At 38.5% G+C, this 25564-nt stretch overlaps 2 protein-coding genes across 6 annotated transcripts in view; both read right to left on the reverse strand.

Moving 5' to 3' along the window:
- Positions 1-12798, reverse strand: part of LOC104221276 (piezo-type mechanosensitive ion channel homolog) — a 37692-nt gene extending 24894 nt beyond the window's left edge. For 2 of the 4 annotated variants that reach the window (XM_009772304.2, XM_009772302.2), the window contains exons 1-5: positions 12459-12798; positions 9560-9640; positions 9018-9174; positions 8728-8885; positions 12-168 (exon numbers count right to left, since the gene is read on the reverse strand). In XM_009772304.2, the coding sequence (XP_009770606.1) occupies positions 12-168; positions 8728-8885; positions 9018-9174; positions 9560-9640; positions 12459-12507 (602 nt within the window). In that variant the 5' untranslated portion in view covers positions 12508-12798. Of the gene's footprint in view, positions 1-11; positions 169-8727; positions 8886-8972; positions 9175-9559; positions 9641-12458 lie in introns of those variants that run through there. The other 2 variants (XM_070156511.1, XM_070156512.1) reach the window with 2 other exon arrangements.
- Positions 12799-13985: 1187 nt separating this feature from the next.
- LOC138877099 (large ribosomal subunit protein uL6m) lies at positions 13986-15790 on the reverse strand. Of its 2 annotated transcripts, none has more exons than XM_070156618.1 (3): positions 15583-15790; positions 15452-15501; positions 13986-14568 (listed from the first exon to the last, which is right to left on the reverse strand). In XM_070156618.1, the coding sequence occupies exons 2-3, from the start codon at positions 15461-15463 to the stop codon at positions 14239-14241; spliced, it is 342 nt and encodes a 113-aa protein (XP_070012719.1). In that variant the 5' UTR covers positions 15464-15501; positions 15583-15790; the 3' UTR covers positions 13986-14238. The 2 variants fall into 2 exon arrangements, with proteins under 2 accessions (XP_070012719.1, XP_070012718.1); XM_070156617.1 differs by having other exon boundaries at positions 15575-15790.
- Positions 15791-25564: the final 9774 nt, after the last annotated feature.

Below are 25564 nucleotides of genomic sequence, written 5' to 3' on the forward strand. Positions count from 1 at the left end.
GATATAATTACCTGAATAAACCTAAAAAGTTGCTTGTTAAAGACAAATCAACTAGGCCCACACAGCTACAAATAAAGAACGGTAGAGAAAGCCAAGAGGGATTGCTAATTCCCACAATCAATTGAAGAGCAGGCAGAAATAAGCAAGAACTCACTCTAAGACAGGAACCTTCCATGCCAAACATAAGATGAATAAAGTCAGCTTTTGAAAGAGACATAATTTTATCTTACGGTAAATGCAAAATAATTGAAGCTCAACATACTGAAGCTATTTTCTTTTATCAAGCAATAAATTTCATTAAAAGGGGCAAGAAAACAGCCCATATAGTACACCAAAAAGTAGAGAACCTTACAAACACATACCGCAGCTATTAATCAAAGCAAACCCAACAGCCCTAGTATTCATAACAAAAAAAAGGAAAAAATCAAATTGCAAAAAAAAAAAAAAAAATCCAGACAGGAAATCCTGCTTACACCCGAAAAACAAAGTAAACAACGAGCTCAGCAATATCAACCATAATAAGATGAATGATATTTTACAAGTAACACAATAAACAATGATTATATTGCTAATGAAATCACACACGCGCACACACACACACACTCTTACATACAATAAGTACCATACTGGAATAAATATGTTCAGAATATGAGTAGCCAATAAAACTTAGATAGTAAAAAGATCAGCTCCATCAGTATTTATTCGTTATTTAACTTTGTCTTTAAAATGCTTGCAGTGAGAAATCACATTCCTAATCGTGCATCATCTTTAGCTGTTATGTAGTGAAGATACAACTCCCAATGGAGCCATAGACACAATGTACCAAGTTCAAGGAGATAAATGTAAGACCACAAAAAATATCTAACCAATTTCATTATATTGTGTTGTGTCCTTATTTGTAATTAGGTAAAATAATTCAAATTTATGATGGGAATAAAACTTCCTTCTACAGAGGTATACCAAAAAAGTAAAGAACCTAAAAAGAAATATGATTCTCTACGAAAGACATACAAGCTTCTATACACAGTTGGAACCTCAGGGTGCACAAAAAGAAATAAGGAATAAGAGGGTATTCCTTAAATGTACAAAATCATTATGTCCCTTCTAAAACCCTCCTATTTCTTCCTTTCCATACAACCAACATGAGTGCCAGGGGAGCACTATCCCACACCCTCTGTCGTCTCCTCCATCTTCTAAAAGCCTAGTTAAATAGTGCCTCCTTTTTTTTTTTGGGAAGGTAACATATTTGTATATTGATATATAGTCGTCATTAAATTTGTGAAGACACCCATAATTACATAGGAGAGCCCAAAAAAAGAAAGTAAAGCACCTATGATCCTTGGTCTTCTCACAAGGAATCTAGAACATCAAAAATGAATTCATGATCCTCTAAAGATTTTCCTTTACACCAAAAATAGAAAAGAACTAGACACTTCATCTTTGTCTTCTGGATGTTACTGGACTTGTCTTCAAAACAACTCTGATTTCTCTCTTCCCAGATTGTCCACCAAATACAAGTTGGGACAATGCTTCATCTCTCTTTATAGCTAGAAAGATTGCCCTCTTTATTCCAGCATGCTAGAACATCAAGAGTTCTTCCTGGCATTGCCCATACAATTCCCCTTAAGCTAATAAAAATTCTCCATATTTGTATAGTGAATTTGCAATGCAAAAAGAGATGACTAATTGTCTCTGCCTCCTCTCCACACAAGCAACATTTAGAACACAAGTGAAATCCTCTTTTACTTAGATTATCTTGAGTTAGAACCGCTTCCTTTGCTAGTAGCCATGAAAAGCAAGCAACCTTATAGGGGATTTTCAATTTCCATATCATCTTCCATGGCCAACAACCAACCTGGTTGTTTGACAGGTTGAATTCCTTATATGCGGACTTAACAGATTATTTCCCTGCATGTTCCCTTGCCATATGATGAGATCTTAATTAGAGTTGGTTCCAGTGAATAGCTCCAGGGTCTTGTAAAACTCAATTACTCTGTCAATTTCCCAATCATTTAGAAGTCTTCTGAATGTAAGGTATCAATGTTGATTAGTCCATGCCTTGTCTAAAGTTGCTTATTGTTGTTGATTCAAGGTATATATGTCAGGAAAGAGTAGCTTCAAAGGGCCTTGGTCTAGCCAGTTGTCTTCCCACAAGGAAATCTTCCTATCATTCCCAACTTTGAACTTTGTCTTGTCAATCACTTTTGGCCACAAGTTCCTAATGGACTTCCATACACTGACACCAGATGGACTTCTCACTGGTTTGGTTGTCCATTTTCCTTCCATTCCATATTTCTCCCTAACTACCTCTCTCCACAGTGTTTGCTCCTCTGCCGCAAATCTCCATAGTCACTTCATCATCAGACTCTGGTTCTAAATTCTCAGATCTTTGATTCCTAATCCCATGTCTTCTTGCTAGTAGTAAGAGAGTTCCATTTGACCATGTGGAACTTCTTCTTGTCACTGTTGCCTTCCAATAGGAAATTTCTTCTTAATGCATCTATTCTCTTCGCTACATTAATTGGCATTGGAAATAGAGACATCATATAGGTTGGCATAGCATCAAGAACAGAGTTAATCAAGATTGGCCTTTCTCCTATAGATAGATAACGATTCTTCCGGTTTGCTAGCTTCTTTTCACACTTTTCCAGCACACCATTCCAAATTCCTTTAGACTTACTCTGCATCCCCAAATAAACAGTAGGTAATTCACCTACCTTTCCACTAAGAATATCAGCAAGTCTTTGAATCTCCAATACCTCATTAACCGGATAAATGAAGTTTTTATGTCAGTTAATGTGTAGTTTAGAGGTGGCTTCAAAGAGAATGAAGATCACCCTTAGCATTTTCAGTTGTTCTTTATCAGCTTCACAAAATACCAGAGTGTCATCAGCATACTGCAAATGGGAGATCATCATGTTGCTATCAACCCTCGAGTTCACTTTGAAGCCCTTGATCCAATTGTTTGTTTGAGCTCTTTTTAGCATATCATTTAGTCCTTCCATAGCAATGATGAATAGGAAAGGAGAGAGGGGATTCCCTTGTCTCAAACCCCTCTGAGAAGGGAAGAAACCAACTAGTGCTCCATTGATGAGTACTGAAAATCTCACAGTAGATATGCAGAATTTTTTCCAGTTTATCCATCTTCCTCCAAAGCCCATTTTTCTTAGAGTTTCCAGAAGAAAGTTCCAGTTCAGATGATTATATGCTTTCTCTATGTCCAGCTTGCAAAGTAACCCAAGTTCCTTGCTTGTTTTCCTAGAATCAATGCATTCATTGGCGATTAGGACTGCATCCATGATTTGTCTTCCTCTCATGAATGCCATCCGTTGAGTATCTATCAATTTGTTGACCACTTTCTTGAGCCTCTCAGTTAATAATTTGGAGATGATCTTGTATATACTGCCTATCAAACTAATAGGCCTGTAATCTCTCAATTCTTTTGCCGCCACCTTCTTAGGAATCAAAGCCACAAAAGTAGCATTGAGGCTCCTTTCAAACATTCCTTGTTCATGAAAGTTCTGAACAACACCTACCACTTCCTTTTTAACCACATCCCAGCAGTTGATGAAAAAGGCCATTGAGAATCCATATGGGCCAGGTACTTTATCTCCAGCACATGCCTTCAGACTATCCTATATCTCCTGCTCTTCAAATGGACTCTATAACATTAAATTATCTTCTGGTGTAGTCATCTGGTTGTTTCTGATGGTACCTAGTGGCCTCCATTCTTCTTATTCTTTGTAAAGCTTTTGGTAGAAACTAAACACCTACCTCTTGATATCTTCAGGATTCTGAATAGATTCCCCTTCCACAATCAACTGGTCAATGTTGTTACATCTCCTGTGAGGATTAGCTGTTCTGTGGAAGAATTTTGTGTTCCTATCTTCCTCTTTTAACCAGAGGGCCCTGGATCTCTGCCTCCATGCTACTTCTTCATGGCTTGCAATCTCCTCAAACTCCATGGTCAATGAAGTTCTTGTGAATATTTCCTCCTCTGTCAAGCTTCTTTGGTCATGTATCTTCCATCTCTGCAAGTTGACTGAGAATATTTGCTTTTTGCAATGCTAAGTTGCCTTGTAGAGTTTTGCTCCATTCTTTAAACTTTGCCTTCAGTGCTTTAAGTTTAAACACTAGAATGAAATCAGGCCTTCATTCGTATGTGAAAGAGTTCCACCATTCTTGCACTCTTCCTTTGAACCCTACTGTCTGCAGCCACCAATTCTCAAACTTAAAATATGATTTGACTGGATCCCAACTGCCACATTGAAGCATCAGTGGGGAATGGTCTGAAGTCACTCTATGAAGCACAGATTGCTTTATGTTTCTAAAGTCTTCATTCCATTCAGTAGAGATCAAGAATCTATCCAGTCTGGCTGTTATTACATGTCTGCCACCTTTTCTCCACGTGTACTCACTCCCTGATAATTGGATGTCTATCAGCTCCATGTCTTCAATGAAATTTGAAAACTCAGTCATAGCTCTTGTGAATCTGGAACAATTCTTCTTCTCTGATGGGAACCTTACAGTGTTGAAGTCCCCACATACCACCCATGGTCCATCAAAAAGACCTCTTGCACTTGCCAGTTCCCACCACACTTCCTCCCTCTTTCTTCTGTCATTAGGAGCATACACTACTGAAAGGCGCCATGAGTAATCCTGAGTTTTGCCTGAAAATTTGCAAGTGATACTTCCCCCTTCCATATTCTCTCATCCCACATTACTACAATACCCCCCTCTAGTCCCACTAGCCTCTAATTGTGCAAATTTCACCCATCTATTACCCCATAATTCTTTTACTTTCTCCCGGATATCCCCTTCTAATTTTGATTCTTGGAAGCAAACAATCTCTGTCTTCCACCTGAGAATCAGACTATTAATCACTCTCCTCTTTTTAATTTTATCAAGTCCCTTGAAATTCCAAGATATGATGTACGCTAACATTGGCTATGATTGGTAATGTAGCCCCCCTGCTTCTAGTTCCATTGCTCTTGAAACTGCTCCCAATCTCTAAACTTTTCAATTCTTTGATTCTTTTCTTCTTTGGAGTCTGAACCATCTGTGTAACTTCTTTCCCTTTATTTGCTTGCCTTCTGTTATCAATTTTCATGAAAAATTCCAGTGCTTCTTTCTCGCGCACATTAAAATCCACCCCAAATTCTTTGCTTAATCTTATAATGTTCTGGTGCACCCAGATGGATGCCTCAAATTCTAGGTCCTCTTCTGCCTCTAAGCTTTGATGATTCAGCGGCACAGCTTCCTCAATTGCCCAGTCCACAAACATCTCTGATTCCTTTGATTGCATGTGCATGCTGTTGTAGTCTTTCGTGTCTACTCCCTTCTCTTCATGTTCCGTAATAATCGACATGGCATTATCCCCCACAGTATCTTCTTGTAGACTTTGTTTATCTCTATCGTCCTCTCTCTTTTCTTCCTCTGCTTCTGGTTTGTCGAGATTTCTGGGTTCAACTGTGTGTGTTATTAATTGGTTTCCCACAGACTGTTTGAGATGTATCACTTTTATTTCTTCATTAAGGGGATCTGGCCTGGGCTTTACATTGGGCCATTTTGAAGCCTTCTCCTCAAATATTAATTTGGCAAAAAAATCTGGGCCCAATTCCTTTATATTATGCTTTTGGGCAGCTTTGTTATTAACCACTAAAGAGTCACGTGACAATGCTTTTTTAGAGATTAGTTGTACCTGATTTGAACACCCCACGTGCCCCATCACACTTTTATAACCTTGAGCCCCTCCCCCTGCCATCTGCATGCCCTCTTTTAACCGCTGGTTCAAACGGTGTTCTTCTTCGTTCTCCTCGGCGTACGATCTCACCGGAGCTTCGCACCAGATTTAGATTTCGAAGACTACCCCTTCAAATTTTATCTTCACTGCTTTTAGGACTGCAGAGCCATCTCCTCTAACTTTTATTCTTGCCCATTTCAAGTGGTTTTTCAGTTCCGTCTCCTCCTCCATTTGGATCCAGCCACCACAAAACTCCCTTAGTTCTTTGAACACTTTTTGGGACCATAAATGTAATGGAAGCCCTACTAGCCTAATCCATACATGGTTCATCTTCTTATTTCTTGGAATTGACCCCACCATCGGATTCCACCATTGTAGCTTAACTTTGTGTTTCTTCCAATATTAGTCACTTTCCAATACATGGTCAGCTATTAGTTTCGAGTGCAATTCGAAGAGAAATCAATTATGATCCATCTCATAGATACTGGTTCCATGTGCTTGTTTCCAGGAGTTAGATGACCATCTATGAACTTCTGACAAAGTTGCAAATTTCAGAGCTTTCTTCTAGGATGAACCCCACCAAGCATCTTCCGAGTAATTCATTGTGTGTTGAATCACCAGAGATGCATATAGTGTCCTCTTCTTGTTGGACCACTACTTCATTCATTTCTCTGCTTGCCCATTTATGGTTTCTGACAGTGTTTGAGTAAAGAAGACCTTCCTCAATGATTTTGGGAGCATTAATGACATTCCTCCGTACCCCGCTATTAATGAACCTTTCAATTTTTGTTGCAATATCAAACCATCCTGCATTATGACACCTCTGGAACTATAATAATAGACCTCCCCCTGCCTTGGACCCTAATGATGGTTATATAACGCCCGTGCTGGTTGTAGTTCCTGGCGAAGAATATTTTTGAGAAATGATTCTTGATTTTCCATCTTTTCACATAGTTTCCTTTCATCTTTGATGCTTCCTTTAAGTTTTCGCACAACCACACCATTGTCCTCCTGCTGAATGTTGTTCTTCTAATTAGATTCCTTCCTCGTTTTGTCCACTCGTACCATTCTTCAGCATTTGATGAGCATCTCTCAATGTATATGACTTGAATCTCACTGCAAAGAAGATGATGTTGTTCTCCCTCATAGTAGGATTAACAATTTGGTGTGTTTTGGTCAATATTTTTAACTTAATAAAACAAGTAGAATTTTAAACGTACCTCTTTTTACTACCTGACAATGTAAAGAGAGGTGATCCACGTCTTCGCCCAAACTCTTACACATGAAACACCAATTGACATGTGTAATCCTCCTCTTCCTCAAATTTTTAGCTGTCAGAATTGCGTCTTGCTAACCCAAGTGGAGAAACACAACTTTCTTTGCGCTCTGGCCTCTGGGGATCCAATCATAGATGTGGCTTGGAAAGGTTGATTCGTCCCTAATCTAGAGCTTATTATAATAAGACTTTTCAAAACAGAACAGTACTCCCCACCCCTACCTCCAAGAATCCCAGTTGTCATGCAAAGAACTTTGTTCATAGAGCAATCAAACCAAACTTTGGAATTCCGCCACCTCCCACTCCAGAATATTCATTCTAAAACTTAAGTCCCTGGGAACTTCCCCTTCCTTTGACCTCTTGAACCAGTTGGACTGTCACATTCTTCTAGCGAGAAGTCAGAGAGCTTGTGAGGGGTCTGAAAATGATTTGTGTATCTGAGAAATAGCCTCTTATACTTAGTTTATGGTGCACCCATGAAGTTCCTGTCTGTTTGGAAGATTGGATGAAATTGGGAGAGAACCATATTAAATTGTGTAGGTTCTGTACTTCTTGGTATACGGCTTGTGCACGGGAATTTCCCAGATTAATGAAATAATATATCTTAGTAAAACAAATGGAGTAGATCTATCACTATGTATCCACAGTTAGATATTTCAATATGGTAAATAATTCTCTATTTGTATTTTTGATAGCAACACAAAAATTAAACAAGGGAACTCGCTATCTTCCAAGCTACTCAAGTAGGTTACCTTTGTGGCTTTGGAGTAAAGGGAGTGGTCAATAAGGAAATATCAACATCACACCTCTTATTTGCAAAATATATGGTAATCTTTAGCGAATCTCAAAACAAATAGAGGCATTATTCAGGACACAGATTTGGTTCGACTGGTTTCAGGACTACACATCGACACAAAGAACTCTGAGCTTTGGTACCAGCAGGACAAATATACAACATCCAGGATCCAGCACAAAGAGAAGATAACAAAAGCTTAGTTAATATATTTTGATGTTTGAACATCCCTAGTCTAAACTTCTTTTTTAACTTTTATAAAAGCTTAAACAAGCACAAATCCAGATCACCCAGCTCTTCATATTAAATGATACATATTCAACTTTTCAAGTTAATAACTATATGCAGAAAAGCTAAGTTGCTCCGACACTTCAGTTTAGATGTCGCACCCATGTCGACACGACACTAGTATGGGTGTGGGTATGGGATCCGTACCGGATTTGGTCAAACACTTTTGGGTACTTTGACCACATCGGACGGAAAAATTGATACAAGATATAATTTGATTCCCAAAATCAGAACCAAAACTATGATAAATTTGAAGAAAATAACATACCTTATCTACTACATCAATTCTTTACTTATTTACAACTTGAGAATAAAAAAGAAATTCACACTTTACAAGCTATACGTAAGTATTCCACTAAATTTCTTACAAATTTAGAGATATTTTTATTTTTATTTTTTTTGAATTAATTTTAGCTAGATCCCTACACTTGTATCCATACTAGGATCTGTATCCCCGAATCTTAGAATTTACATCTCGAAGGATCCGACCTCTAGATCCGCACCCGTGTCGGACACCTGCACCCGTGTCCGAGCAACTTTGCAGAAAAGTTTCCTATTTAATATGCTTAACTCGTGAGAAGATGATTAGCATTCAATTAGGTGGAGTTATATTTGACTTGAACTTACCAATTTGTTCCAGAACTGATAAGAGATGTTCCCATTGGGAATCCTGCAGCTGAGCCAAGCGAAATCTGTTACCATAGATTTCAAATAAAGTAACGCCAGCAGATAATAGTTGCAGAACCAAGAGATAAATTACTGAGGGCGACCTCCATGACTTCACTCTGCAAAAGCATATACGACAATGTTCTTCATACGTCCTTATCCAGAATGTTGTGTGAATATCAGAAAAGGAAGAGTGAGTTACTAACACTAGGGGAAAGAAAAGGTAGCAAGAAGAAGGAATGAAATCTCACTTCATCAATCCAATAAGTTTCATCCACCAGGCATCAGCTAATGCCCGTTCCGCACCCAAAATAGCCGATACAATAAGAAAAACCACTTCCAGCAGAATAGTAAGAACTGAAAATAGAAAAACAAACCACAACAGAACTCTCCCTTTGAAACGGAATCCTACATAAATCAAAAACATTTATGAGTAATAAAATATGTGTAAAAAGGGGGAGAGGGGGGGGGCACAGAGAGGGAGGGGGGAGAGAGAGAGAGAGAGATTCATATTGTTAATGCTGTTTCGATGTATTTAATAACAAATGCACATTCAGATAATTGGTTTAGATGTCATATACTTCTGCACCATTATCCAATTTGGCCATCCTTCAGAAGGATCAGGTGCTTGTGCAGAAAGTGAACATAATGACTCATCCAGATTTTGCCAAAAAACACTGACCAATTATCAAAAAAATAGAGATAGCATGAAGAGAAGGAAATTTCATCTTTGAAATGCATCCTTAATCAAGGCTAAAATTAGGAAAAGCAAATCTTGCAAAAGCAACTTTACCTCTTTTTGGTGCAGTAAATCGCAGAAGAAGAGAAGATACCAAATTGACAAGAGAAATCAAACTCCAATTGAGTAAACCGGCTGCATAGAGACGGCAGAGATAAGATAGGTTCAGTCACAGAAGAACCTTTGTCAGTTAAGTTACAGAAGAATGCCCACAAAAGGGACATATGTTAAACCAAAACTACGAAGACTGACGGTTTTCTAATCGGTGACTTTACTCTATATTATGTCAGACTTATTAATATGAAATTGAAAACAAAAATGAGATAACTTTTATAGAAAAATAAAATTTCATTAGAGGGTAATAGTAGATAATTACAACATGGAGGACCAGCAGTTCTCAAATACTAAAATAATCAAGAACCAAAAACCTTTACTACTGTATACCTGTTGCATATGGGCTTCGCCCATTTTTGCCCGACAAAAATAGTTTACTCATTCAATAGCAAAAACAGGAAAGAACTCTGAAAGTGACACAGACCCAATACTATGTTTCAATTACATTTAGGTAGCTCTTTTCAAACCCTTCATCATAATTGACCACAGTCATCAATATTTAACTACCCTTGCCAATCTCTCTTCCTTCTTGTCTTGATCCTTGGTGGCGAAAATTCAGTTGGGCAATTACTCCTTGTATTCACAAGTTTTACTAAATCATGATATATTATGCCTTGCTGCTATCCAGAGTTTCCTCTTTCTACTAACTTCAATCATGGATTAATTTGACATTACTTTTAGGCCAAAGGAAAAAATAGAAAAGAAAAATGCCAAGCATAGAATGAGATATAAAAATAACTATGCCTCAACTCCAAACTACTTGGAGCCAGCTTTATGAATCATACGACTACAATAATTATGCCCCAATTCCAGGCCTTTAAGGGCCTGAATTTGCAATCCCTCTATTTATTCCAGATATTTCCAGGCCACCACAATTCACAAAACCTGATCTAGGGACCCTGACAAGGGGATCGGCAATCACTATACTTGTACCATACCACAATGGAAGCCTACAACTCAATTGAAGATCAAGTACCAATAGATACTTATTCCATGTTGGTTGAAAACATAAAATAATGTATGAATTGAAACAATTGGTGTGTTTGTACATTGCACAAAGGTTCATTTTTCTATGACAGTGGCGTCGAGGTCAGCTTACGTGCACCTTGACTATTCTCCGCGTAACTGCTACCTCTCACCCGCACAGTTACTGGGTACATCTACCCACAAAGATTAGGTAGATGGGAAGAGATCACCTAGCCTTTTAAGACTGCAGAAATGTTCTACTTATAGGATCTAAAGAATTGAGTTGATTAAAAACATCGGTTAATTTTTACATGATTTAAAATACTTAGCGTATATAAATGTTCCGGATGACGGAATTACTGTAATTTTATTCCGGTTATATTACTCGTGATTCATAAAACTACCTAGTGGCTGAAAAAGTACCACGCCTAAATATTTTATCACATAGCTCACTCTACAAAATGCATGAATTTGTTATAGTAGCCTCAATTTTCTTATTGAAGTTGCAAGACAAGGTTCCAAATATTTCAGAATTTGAGGCCTTAAATGCACGCCAAGTTTTGGAGTAGTAGAACTACAGAAACTGTTTACTTTGTACAGAAGATATGCTTGCGATACATCTAGTCTGATCAATATGCCCAAAATTTAAGAATTTGAGGCCTTAAGATGCAGGGCTTTAGGCCTTAAGAAGTTACCCACCTTTTTTTGCATTGCAGGGTTACAAGCCAATTATGAAACATGTTCTTTTCAATATTTGGTATGTCTTGGACCATGCCTAACTCCAATTCAAAAATGCTGAAGTGCTGGACCAAGGAGGGTCTATGCAAGAAAGCTCAAAAGACCTGGAACATTGTTCCTCAAGTTATCTAGTGGTCTGTCTGGCTTGAAAGAAATAGTAGAATTTTTTAAGGCAAAAGAAGAAATATACAGTGCCTTAAACTTAAATGCATTTTGTTGATCTCTTTTAGGTGCAAACTAGTTTCTGTACCAGATGTAGATGATATTTTAGACGCAATTGCTGATTTGCACAACCTGTAAGTACGCCTGTTGCACTGGCTTAGTGCAAATATTTATATAATATATTATTTACCCATCAAAAAAAAGATGCAGGCTTTAGGAGAATACTAACACTCTACGGTGACTGATTGACCAGGTCTTAAGGTCAGTACTAATCCTATTTATTACTACTAAGCAAACGTTCGATAAATTCAATTCGTAGCTTTTTGAACAATTCATGTCTTTACATTCTAAAGATTCGCTAACTCTTTCGTGATTTCACTTCTAAGGAGGCAAGCCGTGGGGAAATGGTAGTGTTGCTCCTTTGTTTACCCATAGATAACGGGCGTGAGACATGGATATAGCCTCTTAAATGCAACGGGAAGGCTACATACAGTAAACCCCCGTTCTTCTCCTACCCCTGAACAGCTGCATTCGTAAACCCCTTAGCAACTTCTTTTCTAAGATACATGACCTGAATATTCTGTAAGTTCTCGAACATTACATGCTGTCCGAAAGTGCTACACAATATGCTCTAATGCTGCTCGTGTAATCTAAACTTCCAAACCGCAAATACACAGACCGTGGTAAACTTGAATTGCGCAAGCCTAACGTGGCCGTTACTTCAAATACTGTTCAAGATTTCTAGGTGACAGATCACAGTCTTCACCAAAGTCAACATCTTCCAACTAATTATTAGAGCTATAGAGTAATTAGTACGTTGAGATAATTTCAAGATTGTGAAATATGAATCAATGTTTAGTCAAAATCATCCAACTATATTTGAGTGTCATTTCAAGATAACACAGCACTTAGGTACTTTTACCAAGAATCTGGAATAAAAAATTAGTAAAGGAGATAAAGTTTAAATCTTTACCTGATAAGAGCAGAGATGGCAACACAAAACCACGAAAAAAACTTCCCATTATCAGCTCTTTTTATCAATTCATCCACATTACTCAATCCAATGAAAGATTGGTTTGAGAGCCCAAATTAAATCACAAAAAGCTACTGAGGCCTATAAGATAATCAAAGATTCAAATCTTGATTAGAGAAGAACCCCATTAAGAAATTGGGGTTCTATTAAAGTAATTGTATTGTATGTGAGAGGAGCGGAATTGATGGTGTGTCTACAGAGAGGGCCTGATTTGATCGTTTTCATACTAGGAAATTTGGACCAATGGGGTTCTTCCAGTTTGAGACACGAGGCTGTTCTAGCCATGGGTTGAACAGAAGGGTATTCCTGTAATTTAACGTATTTTATGTTTTTATCTTGAAATGATTACTTTTGGTTTTACATTTTAAAAGAATAATAATAAACATTGAGTATTGTGTTGTATCTTCAAATAATTGGTTTTACGGTTTTTGTGAGAATTGATTTTGGGTTTTTTTTTTTGGGGGGTGGGGCGGGGGGGGGGGGGGTGACTACTACTAAAATGCTTGGCGAGTCTAATAAATAAGCAATGATTAAAAACTTTGTTTTTTACCGAGTATATATATATATATAAAGAATTAAGAATTCACACCAATGCCTTAAAAAAATATAGGTCCACTCAATATTTTTTTAAATACTTTGAAAATGATCTCATATCAATAAGTAATATAGCATGATTACAATTTGTAAGTGCTCACACTCACAATAGGTGTACACATGTTTACAAGAACAAGCAGAACCGACATAAAAATCAAAATTTAACACTACACTTTCTAATTTCTATGTAACGTTCTAATTGTTAATTAAGTTACATGTGTTTTTTCCTCTCAGTATTATATGAAGTATTTTCTTGTTAATTTAACCAGTTTGACTTGCAAGAGTCCACTTCAAACTAATTGGATGTCGGCATATCACTTATAAGCAATGAAAAACATTATTTGAAAAGGAATGAAAAAATAGATATAAACCTAAAGCCTTAACCAACCATCTCCACCTTTATTCCTCTTACTTTTATACATTCTTTACTTCTCGTTCTTATGTGATTTTTTAACTATTAAAGGAATTTTTAGCGTTTCAGAATGGTTGTGATAGGGCATTGCAAGGCGAAAGACATGGTGCTTTGATGAAATTGGAAGGGAATGCTTAATAATTAAGATGATTGATGACGAAATTGCAATTGCTAAAGTACAACTTCTTCCCTTCGTGTAATCAGTCGATTTTTTTTCGCTAGCCAGTCAGGCCAATACATTTGCAAAAGTCCAGTCTGGGAACAATTAAAAACACATGAACTTTGTAAAAACTTATACTCATGTAATTTATTTATATTTTATAAACTATCACACGTTATTTAAATTACTATTTTTAAATTGTTTACCAATTGGCTTCTACAACAGACCAAAAATGGTACATTGGAATTTGATAGAGTCGATCAATCAACAAGATGCTTTTGGGGACTTCTGGGAATAACTGTAACTTGAGAAATCGAAAATTTCATATCCCTGGACCTTGTTAATGATGTTCCTCAGGTGAACAATTTGATCTTTGTTCATTACTACTATTTAGCAAATTCTGCAACTATGGTAGAAGATATTCAACTACTTAATTTTTTTAAAGGATTATTGCAGCCAGAGACAAAATTACAATAAGGATGCTCTCCAACAGACATTTTCTAGCATTAGAAAAGAGAAGAAAACCCAAGAAACAAACAATGAACCAAGGTTTCTCACTTTGATTTCTTTCCCTGCTTCTTTTTTATCACTTCATCAATGTACATTATACCTTTGCCTTTGTAAACTTCAGGGGGCTTACAGCTCCTTACAGAAGCAGCAAACTGATGTACCCTATACTTGTCAATCCCAGTGCAGCAAATCACATTGGGTTTGAAACAGAACACGCGAACTGCAGGGGGCACACTCAGTTCAACCTCATGACTGTAGCCGAGCTTGAGGTACAAGAGACGACCCTCGGATTCTGCTCTAGCCTTGAAACCCACTCCAACAATCTTGAGAAACCGAAAGAATTTAGCTTCCATGGGATGAATTTTATCAATCAGCTGAAACATGAGATTATATGACGAAAGCTACATCAGTAGAGTAGAAAATTATTGTAGGCCAAACAAGAAAAAACCTAGACAACATTACATCAGTAAACATTTTTCCACTAATTTAAAGCAAGCAAGGAATTGAGATTTTATTCAAAGAGAAAAATCTCAAATATCTCGAGTTTCTTTTTGGATGATCCGATCCACAAGGATTATGATTGGGAATTGTTTGATCAACTTTCTATGAGAAAAGGACAAATAGAATCAACTTGACTTCGAAATCGTTATTCGAAGTCTTGGTGGAATACTGGATTTCAGCTTTTCATGAAAAAATACCAATTGAAATGGAGGGTTTCTTCGAACAGCAAGGAGCTGGGTAAACTATTCAATCCAATAATATTGAGCCCCAAGTTTTTTTTCCTAAACGAGGTGCATAAGTTTAATAATGATGGAAAATCTCATATTTACACTAAAGAAGAGAATCTACAACAATAAAGAAAGTGGAACCTCATTACCAAAAAAAAAAAAAAAAAGACTTTCACGATGTTTCTAAAATCTTCCTTTTTAACAAAACTAGTCAACAATTATCATCCTAAATCTAAAGCCCTCCTACATAGTTGTTGATCAAATTTCCAAGAGATAAATGCTCCCTCATCCTATTGACCACCTGGAATTGGTTGAAAGCCTATTTTTGCTTAAACTAGTTTCACCTTATGGGGAAAGTTCACACACTTTAACGTATCATTATCTCTTGAGTGAGAAGTTACAGCTTATCATAATACTTACATTTTGAATTTACTGTCCCTTTAGAATCAGTAAACTTTTAAAAATTTACCCACTCAACAGATCTAATAATTCCATTTCTTTAAATCAGTTCCATTTGTGGATATGTTACCTGTGGTTTCATTTGAAACCTCGCTGTCACCTACTTGCAATCTCTAACATCTATAAAAACAAACAATAATTTAATATCAATTGCACATTTGACTTATTGAAGAAGAAGAAGAAATTATTTAACCTTTGGACCTGCCGGTGATTCTCTCACAGACGACTATCGTAGATTGAACCACTGCAACTCGTAGTATGGCGCTCGTCGTCGGAGAACCTGAGACTGAAGAGGAGGAACGGGGAGATTGTGAGGGGAGGCTGAAACCAAATAATAAAACCCTAATAAACCTTTTTAAATTTTATCGGCTGGCCACAAGGACCAAAACCACAAGCTGTCCTTTGGTTCACTTTGCTAGTTACGATGTTTATGAAGTAACTAGTGAACTTATTGCGCCAACTAAAAATATTAGTAACACTAGTAAATTTATAAAATAAATATTTTATCAACATATATGGGAAGTTATAAAATAAATATTATTGAAGCATTCCTAAAAAAGTACAAAATTAACATTCATTTTCTAACAGTTAGTTTTTGTTTTTGTCCTCGTTCTTTCTTTCATTTCTCTTTTTTTATTTCACCATGTATGCATTAATGTCGTGACTCATAATCTTCCACCAGTTTCTATAAATTTTTCACATACTAACGACTAATTTTCATATATTCCTTTTTTTTATTTGGCGAAATGGCTTCCTAACCACTTAAACTTGTCGGGTTTTTTAAAGCCGATACATAAACTTATAATTTTTTCATTTAAACACTCGAACTCGTTTTTTCCATAACTAATAAACACATCTGACCATTGACCATGTGCGCGTGTATTACACATACACATACGTGTCCATCCAGTCAGCAAATGACCAATGGATGTCTTACACGTACGGGCGCGAAAAGTCAAGCAGCAACTCATTCTCTTTGATTGCTTTAGCGTTCTTCTTCATCAACCATTTCAAGCTAATTCCAACACCCCTAGCAACAGAAGAACGTTTATCTGTGCTACGCCTATCTCTGCTCATTTTTCTTCCCTTCACCACACAACACTCCACCTGATCAATTTTCTTCCTCAATCAAAAGCTGAGGTTGCTGTTTGGAGGTTTGTCGTGGTTCAGTTTCGTAATTTTCTAAATGTTTTAGTTCAATGAATATATTTCTATACAAAAGCAGAAGCCAACCTTACTTGGAATTTCAGAGAGAATCTGAAGGCCCTCCTTATTGAAACTTGAAATCCCCCAGAATCTCTTCTTCTATGCATAATGTTAAGGTCCTTCATTAGACATTTTTAACTAACTGAAGTTCTCATTTACAGGTACTCCTGCAATGACATCAAGGGGATTGGTTGAGAAGGACTTCGAGCAGATTGCTGAGTTCCTCCACAGGGTTGTTACCATCACCTTGAACATCCGGCAACTAAAGAGGTAGCGAGACTAAGCACAATTTCAGGAAGAGTTGGACCCTTGCCTCTAGGCTTCCTTCTACTCTTATGCTAAAGGACAGAAAAAACAACTTCTTTCTTAGTGAGGAAAGATTTTGAAGGATTTCAATCAACGAACTTGGAAGGGGAAGATATGGGGAAGTTCAAAACTTAGCTTCAACTCTACAATGACAAAATATACAACTTTCCACCATTTTCACGGTCTAAAAAATGAAAAAAAAAATTGGAAATGGAGCTTTAGATTTTTAAAAATGGAGGAAGGGGGTATTTTGTACTGTTGGGCGTTGGGAATGGGGTTTTCACGCTCCTGTGCGTCGTATTCCTCACGCGGGCTGCTGATTAGGACCAACTAACGCTACATGAGCATGGTCAATGGTCAAATGTGTTTTATTAGTTATGGAAAAAACGAGTTCGAGTGTTCAAATAGGAAAGTTATAAGTTTATGTATCGGCTTTAAAAAAACCGACAAGTTTAAGTGGCTAGGAAGCCATTTCGCCTTTTTATTTTTTTGTATTATGACTATTTTATTCATGTTAACATCCAGCTGCCTCATTGGCACTTATGGTCTCTGCACGATCAAATGGGGGAGTTTAGAAAGCATCGAACATTTTATTATTATACTCTACAAAGTATGCAATATGCGTACACTCATACCAGTTTTCTAGCATAAAAGAGTGGAGTATATTTTTTCAAATGATAATAAACGTAACACCAAAAGAATTAAGTAATGGGAGATAGATTTGCATAGAAGAAAGAAAGTACCTAAATCTTCTTTGTCATTAGCTATAGTACTGTATAGGGTAAAATCGGTTCATATTAAATATTTGTATAATAGAAGCGACACGTGGAATTGGAGATAGATAGAAAGTGAGACATGTGAAAACCAAGATCAGAGGCAGCAGCTTCGGTTAGCACAGGAGAGCCCCCGAAGGGAAGATTCCTAATGAAGACAAACGAATGTCTGCCACCCGATAGCATTCAATGAAGAATATTTTGTAATTTTAATTACACAGCCCGCTATAGAGGATTATGGCATTCATAACATGCCGTTACACATTCTTCAATGGCCCCTATAATTATCATTTAAGAGGGGCTTGATCCTAGGACCTTGTTCTTTAGGTGCCAATATAAATAGGGATTCATCAACCATTGTAAGAGCACGAATTTTACAAACTTATGTTATACATTATTCTAAGCTCAATAACACTTTATTTCTTGTTTATTAGTATTATTATTGCCTACAGAAGCTCTGCTCCCGGAACCAAGCTATCTGCTATCTTATCTCGATTTCTACGCTAAGTCTTGTATTTTTGTTTAATTTATTTATCATTTTGGGATCAAATCGATTAGCTTGTCTATAAACCACATATAAATTCAACTGTACTATTTTACGGGTAAACAGTTTGGTGCCCACCATGGGGCTTAGACAATTGCGTAATTGGATTGATCCTTGCATCTATTACTAACATGTTTAAATTATTTGTTTCTTAGCGAAAATCATAAAAAATGGCAGATGACGATGTCAACATTACACAATGTTGAGGCCCAAGAAAATTAGCCTCAACACGAAGATTCGATCAGCGATACTTGAAACAAGGAGGGCGTAGCCACGCTGATTCATGGCAGACAGTATCCATAACACGTTCAAGAGGCAACTCCTAATGATGTTGAAGACGAGCGCGTTGTGGAAATAATGAGAATCTTAACGGAGCAACAAAGAGCTATTATGGGCCATCTCTCATGACAATATCAATTCATGACGGAGTTGAAGCAAGCGTTGTTGGGTGCTTCCAACAAGGCGAATGGAAGAGGTCCAGTTCCTCCCTATGCTCCCCCAAACCAAACAGCACAAAGGGTTGATAACAACACTTCGAGGGGTGAGGTCGGCTTCGACAGGGCTGGGGGGAACGACGACGGATTCGGTAACAATAATGAGAATGGTCCCTTCAAACTGAACTCATGCGGTCCATGAGGGAAATAATTGCCCGAATGGACCAAATCCCGGGTGCACCATCAATGTTGAAAGGACTGGACTCAAAGAAATACACCAGTTGCCGTTCAAACCAATCATGGCACCGGAGTTGATCCCGAAGCGGTTCAAAATGATGGACATGCCAAAATATTATGGGACTTTGGATCCTTAGGAGCACATCACCATCTATACAATGGCAGAGAAAGGAAACGACTTAGCGCCATGCGAGATTGAATCAGTCTTGTTGAAGAAGTTCGGGGAGACCCTCACGAAAGGGGCCCTGACATAGTACTCACTTTTACCTAAGCACTCAATAGATTCCTTCGAGATGCTCGTGGATTCTTTTATCAAGGCCCATGCCGGGGCCAGGAAGGTACATGCTCGAAAGGCTGACATATTCAGAATTGCACAAGTAGAGTCTGAATTGTTGCAGGAATTTGTGACCAGGTTTTGGAAGGAGATGATGCTGCTACCGGTCGTGCTGAACGAATGGGTAGCGGAGGCATTTACTAAAGGGCTGAATATAAGGAGTTCTGACGCTTCCTAAAAATTGAAAGAAAGTTTGCTCAAGTTCCAGGCGACAGCATGGGTAGATGTTCACAACCACTACGAGTCGAAGATAAGAATTAAGGATGACCAACTCGGTTTCTCGACATAAACCAAGGGTCAGGATCGAAAGAAGAATAAGTAAAAGTAGAAGGATGATTTTGACGCAGACCGACGGTCTTCCAGAGGTCGATTTTTGCCCTGCGGCCAAAGGACACGACAGAGGTTTTCGGCTGGCAGATAGCGAATAATAGATCGTTGCAAGACAAAGAGGTATTGGGCCCCTGGGACTCTACCTACCCTAGGCTGTCCGAATACAATTTCAACGTTAGTGTAGTGGAACTAGTATTGGCTATGAGAAATATTAAGGAAGCACAATTCCAAGGCTGATGAGATCTAACCCAGTCAGAGGGATCCTAATCTATAGTGCGAGTACCATGGGACCAACGGCCATCGGACTGGGGATTACCGACATCTGCACGAGGAGGTGGTGACATTGCTGAAAAATAGCCATCTTAGAGAATTCTTAAGCGACCGGACTAAGAACAACTACGGACGTAATTAGGATAACGCGGAACCCTTAAAAGAAGGAGAAGATCCCCATCATCTAACAATCAACATGATTTTATGGGGGAACGAGATTAATGGTGTAACCTTTTCGGCAGCAAAAAAAACAAAGGTATATGTGACCCATAGTAAGAGACTCCGAGAAGTCGTCGATGACGACATCACCTTCATGGAGGAAGACGCAGATGGACTCCTACTACCGCATAATGATGCCCTGGCAATTTCTCTTCATGTTTTAGAGTTTAAAATTAAACGTGTTTTGGTGGACCTAGAGAGTTCAACCAATATTATCCAATGGAGAGTGCTAGAACAAGCCATGCTGTCAGAAAGCATTGTTCCATCCACAAAGCTCCTCAGCGGGTTCAATTTAGCAAGCGTGACAACCTGAGGGGAAATTCCGCTGCCCACAAATGTCGAAGGGGTAATAAAGACGACCCTTTTTGAAGTAGTAGATGGCGATATGGGCTACAATATTGTTTTGGGAAGACCATGGCTATATAAGATGAAAGTTGTTCTGCCAACATATCACCAACTTCTAAAATTCCCAACTCCGGGAGGGAATTAAACAAACAAGAGGAGACCAACCGGCAACAAGGGAGATAAACACGATCTTAGTTTCTAGTAGCAAAGGGAAGGAGCATGCGGCATAGCAATTACAGGAACCGACGCCTGCTCCCGAGCCGAACGAAGTCAACAGGGGGAGGAGTCATCGAAATCGTATCAGGTACCAATATATTTAGATGTACCACAAGAAACATACATAACCAAATCCACAGCGGAAGAACTCGAGCAAGTCGCATTGTTTGAGAAATTCTTGGAGAGGAAGTTCCATTTGGGGACAGGACTAAACCTCGAGCTTAGGTTAGATTCATAGAATTTCTTAAATTTAACGTTGATTGTTTTGCGTGGTCGCACGCGCTTATGACAGGTATCCCGCTAGAGGTGGCCATGCATAAGTTAAGCATGAATCCTAACATCCCTCCGGTAAGGTAGAAGAAATGCCCTATTTCGAGGTCAGGAACAAATTTGTCACAGAAGAGGTAACTCGATTGCTTGATATCGGGGAGGTAAATATCCTGACTAGCTAGCTAATATAGTAGTAGTTCCATAAAAGAATAATAAATTTCACATGTGCGTAGATTATAAGGATATGAATAAGGCGTGCCAAAAAGACTTATTCCCATTGCCAAATGTTGATCAAATGATTGATGCGACGGCGGGGCATGAGTTGATGAACAAAATGTTTGAAAAACGAATAGGGAAACAATGGAAGTTTACATAGATGATATGTTGGTTAAGTCTTTGAACGTAGGTGATCATCTAAAATACCTCCAAGAAACCTTTGACATCCTAAGAAAGCACAACATGAAGCTTAACCCTAAAACATATGCATTCAGAGTCGGCTACGGCAAGTTCTTAAGGTTCTTGGTGTCACAAAGGGGGATCAAAGTCATTGCTGATAAAATTAAAGTCATTGAAGACATTGCTGACCAGTTGTCAAATGTGAAAGAGGTTCAGAGGTTAATAGGAAGACTGACTGCTTTAAGCAGATTCATTTCCTGATCTTCAGAAAAGTGTCATCGCTTTTTCTCAATTCTGAAGAAGAAGAACAACTTTGTATGGACTTTGGAATGCCAAAAGGCTCTGAAAGATTTGAAAAGGTATTTATCGAGCCCTTCATTACTATCAAAATCGTAGGAAGGTGAACACTTGGTAATTTACTTAGCGGTCTCAGAGGTAGCGGTAAGTGCCGTTTTAGTCCATGAAGATGAAGGTACACAATCTGCTATTTATTACATTAGTAAAATTTTAACGAGAACGGGAACTCACTACCCACACCTCGAAAAACTAGCCCTACTCTCGTAGTCGTTGCTCAAAAGCTTAGGCCTTATTTCCAATGTCATCCGATAGCCGTGATGATAACCTTTACCCTACGGAATATCCTTCACAAACCTGAACTATCAGGTCGACTGGCCAAGTGGGCAGTTGAAATGAGTGAATTTGACTTAGAGTATAAACCTAGGACTACGATCAATCGCAAACTTTGGCCGATTTCAGACCTAGACTGCTGACTTGGCCACTAAAGAAGAGATGATGGGTCACGGGCAGAGCTTCCAACATAAAAGGGTCCAGGCTCGGTGTAGTATTAATCATGCCTTCAGGAGAATCCTGAGGCAGGCCATAAAAACTATTTCCTTGACTAACAACGAAGCGGAGTATGAGGCCTTGATTGCAGGACTCGAGTTGTCCCGGGGATTGGACTCCGAGGTCATAGAAATCAAATGTGATTCCCAGGTCTACAGAATCTTCGACAATAAAGAGGAATGCACGAAATAGTATGTAGTGAATGTCCAAGCTCTACTTGCACGGTTCAGGGAATGGTCGATAACTTATATCCTAGGAAGGAAAATGCAAAAGCAGACACACTGGGCAATCTGGGCTCGTCCACAGAAATGAAGGGATTAGACTCTGGTACGGTCGTACAACTTATGCATTCGGTATTGGTTATGGACGACTATTATGAAGTAAACGCGGCTAATTTGGTCTGGGACTGGAGGAATGAGATCATTGATTATCTCGAGCACGGAAAACTACCCAATATCCCAAGGCATTCCGAGAGCTGCGCACTAAAGCAGCCCGATACTGCTTCAAGGGAGGTCAATTGTATAGAAAATCTTTCCACGACCCGTTGGCCCGATGTTTAAGAGCCTCCCAAGCTAATTACATCATGAGAGAAGTTCACGAAGGAATCTATGCAAATCACTCGGGCCACGAATTCATTGTTATTAAAGTTAATTAGGGCACGATACTACTGGCCTCGGATGGAACAAGGCACTAAGACTTATGTTTAGAAATGCGATAAGTGTCAACGCCACGCGTCATTGGTGCATCAACCGGCAGAGCTATTGCACTCAGTTATGTTGCCCTGGATATTTATGAAATGGGGGATGGACATAGTCGGTCCCCTGCCATTGGCTCCCGGTAAGGTAAGATTTCTTTTGATTTTAACTGACTACTTTTCTAAGTGGATTGAAGCAGGTCTGTACCAGAAAATCGGGGAGCGCGAAGTAGTCAATTTCCTGTGGAGAACATAATTTACAGGTTCGGAATACCAAAAGAGATAACATGCGACAATGGGCCATAATTTATAGGCGCAAAGGTCACAAAATTCCTAGAAGACTTGAAAATCAAAAGAATCATATCATCTCCATACCACCCGAGCGCAAACGGCCAAGCGGAATCTACAAACAAAGTGATTATTCAAAATCTCAAAAAAGGTTGGAAGCAGCCAAAGTAAATGGCCCGAAGAGCTACCGGAAGTGTTGTGGGCATACCGAACAATGACTAAATCAAACACGGGGGAGACACCTTTCTATCACCCCTATCCTGGTGGAAATAGGAGAACCTACAATGAGATTTTTCCAGGCGGATGAAGAAGCAAATAACAAACCATTATTGGTCAGATTGGAGCTGCTCGACAATGCAAGGACTTGGCGCATATAAGGATGGCTGCCCAAAAACAAAGAATGGAAAGATATTACAATCGAAGAACCAATTTATGTTATTTCAAAGTGGGAGACTTGGTTTTAACGAAAGTGACTCAAAATACCCGAGAGCTCAACATAGAAAAGCTGGGTCTAATGTGGGAAGGCCCCTACCGGGTTTTAGTTGTCATCAGGAAAAGATCATACGAATTGGAAAATCAAGATGGAGTAAAATTTCCAAACAACTGGAATGTAGAACACCTCAAAAGACACTATTGCTGATGAGCACCGTCTATACTGAAAGTATGTGCTGTACTCTTTTTCCCTTAGTCCAGTTTTTGTTCCAATTGAGTTTTTCTAGCAAGGTTTTTAACTATGCAACAACAAAAATCATACTACGGAGAAAGCACCGTCAGTAGAAGTAAGACCTTCAAATGACAAGACATGGAAGCAATGAACTAGTATGAGATAGTTAGATAATCTTCTCGGTAGCAAAGTTCCTATTGGGAAGTAAAGTTTTCTATCGAGCCAAAGGTTATCCGACCACTCACGAGTGCAAGCCACTGGGGGTGGTTAGAAAGTCTTTGGTTCTAAAGAAAAGTTCCTAACGATAAATGAAGCTTGCTATCGGGCCAAAGATTATCTAACCATTCACTAGTGGGATCGTCAAAGGAACAAGACTTCCAGTGTTCAAATTCGCATTGTTCGCATTCGAACACTGGTGGGGAATGATATGAGAATACATGTGATGACCCAAAAGGTCATCACTTGTTTTAGAAACACATTCTATGTTCCTAGGCCTTAAAACCTCCTTTTTACCTCACCTTAATTTGCATGCGCAGTCCGGGCGTGTATTCCGAAAGCCATTATGTGAAAAATGGTGAATTTTGCTTTTAAAATGAATTTAAGTTGACTTCGGTCAATATTTTGGGTAAACAGACCCAGACCCGTAATTTGACGATCCTGGAGGGTCCGTTGGAAAATATGGGACTTGGGCGTATGCCCTAAATCAAATCCTGATAAATGAATTTTTAAAGAAAATTATTTTCTGGAATATATATGAGTTTTTGGAAATGAAATATATTTGAAATTGATGGTAGCGGGGCCGTATTTTGGTTTCGGAGCTTGGTACAAGTTTGAAATAATAATGAGGTTGAATCTGTAAGATTTGGTAAAGATCGGTATTGGTTTGGTATAAAACGGACTTAAAGTAGAGAAAATTGGAAATTTTGGTGTTCTTGAATGATTTCATGAATTTGGGGTTTAATTCATAGTTGTTGATGTTATTTTGATGATTTGATTGCACGAGCAAGTCTGTATGATGTTTTTAGGTTAGTGTGCATGATTGGTTTGGAGCCCCGAGGGCTCGGGTGAGTTTTGGATATGCCACAGAGTGGAATTGAACTTAGGAAGTTGCAGATTTTCAGCTGGTATGTGTTGCCGGCCCTGATCTCGCAATCGCGAGGTCAGGTGTCGCAATTATGAGCCTATTAGGCTTGGGAATTGCGAGGGTCACTTTGCAATTGGGAGGTATGCCCTGGCCAGCTTTCCTCACAATTGCGAGAAATTCTTCGCAAATGCGATTACCCCCAGATGTCCCCAGCCGTCGCAAATGCGACACCCCTTCGCAAATACGAGTTCGCAATTGTGAATATATGACCACAAATGCGAAGATAGAAGGTTCCTTATTGCGAACCCTGGTCGCAATTGCCACATCTGCAACCTGCTATATCATAACTTAGACGCATTTTCAATCATTTTTCAACCCTTTTCAAAACCTAAACACCTTTGGGCGATTTTTCAAAGACAAGTACTCTTCCAAATCGATTGTAAGTCATTTCTAACTCGTTTTTATTAATCTTTAACATCTTTTTAGATGATTTCAACTCAAAATCAATGATTTTCATGGGAGAAATTGAGTGTTTTGGGTAAAACTTAGGTTTTTTAAATTTTGGGGATTTGGACCTTGATTTGAGGTCCGATTCCAAAACAAATTATATATTTGGGTTCGTGGGTGAATGAATAATCGGGTTTTGGTTCGAACCTCAGGTTTTGACCATGTGGGCCCGGGGTCGATTTTTGACTTTTTGGGAAAAACCTTAGAAAACCTATTTTCATGC

This window comes from Nicotiana sylvestris, chromosome 9 (assembly GCF_000393655.2).
Source record: "Nicotiana sylvestris chromosome 9, ASM39365v2, whole genome shotgun sequence".
Taxonomy (NCBI): domain Eukaryota; kingdom Viridiplantae; phylum Streptophyta; class Magnoliopsida; order Solanales; family Solanaceae; genus Nicotiana; species Nicotiana sylvestris.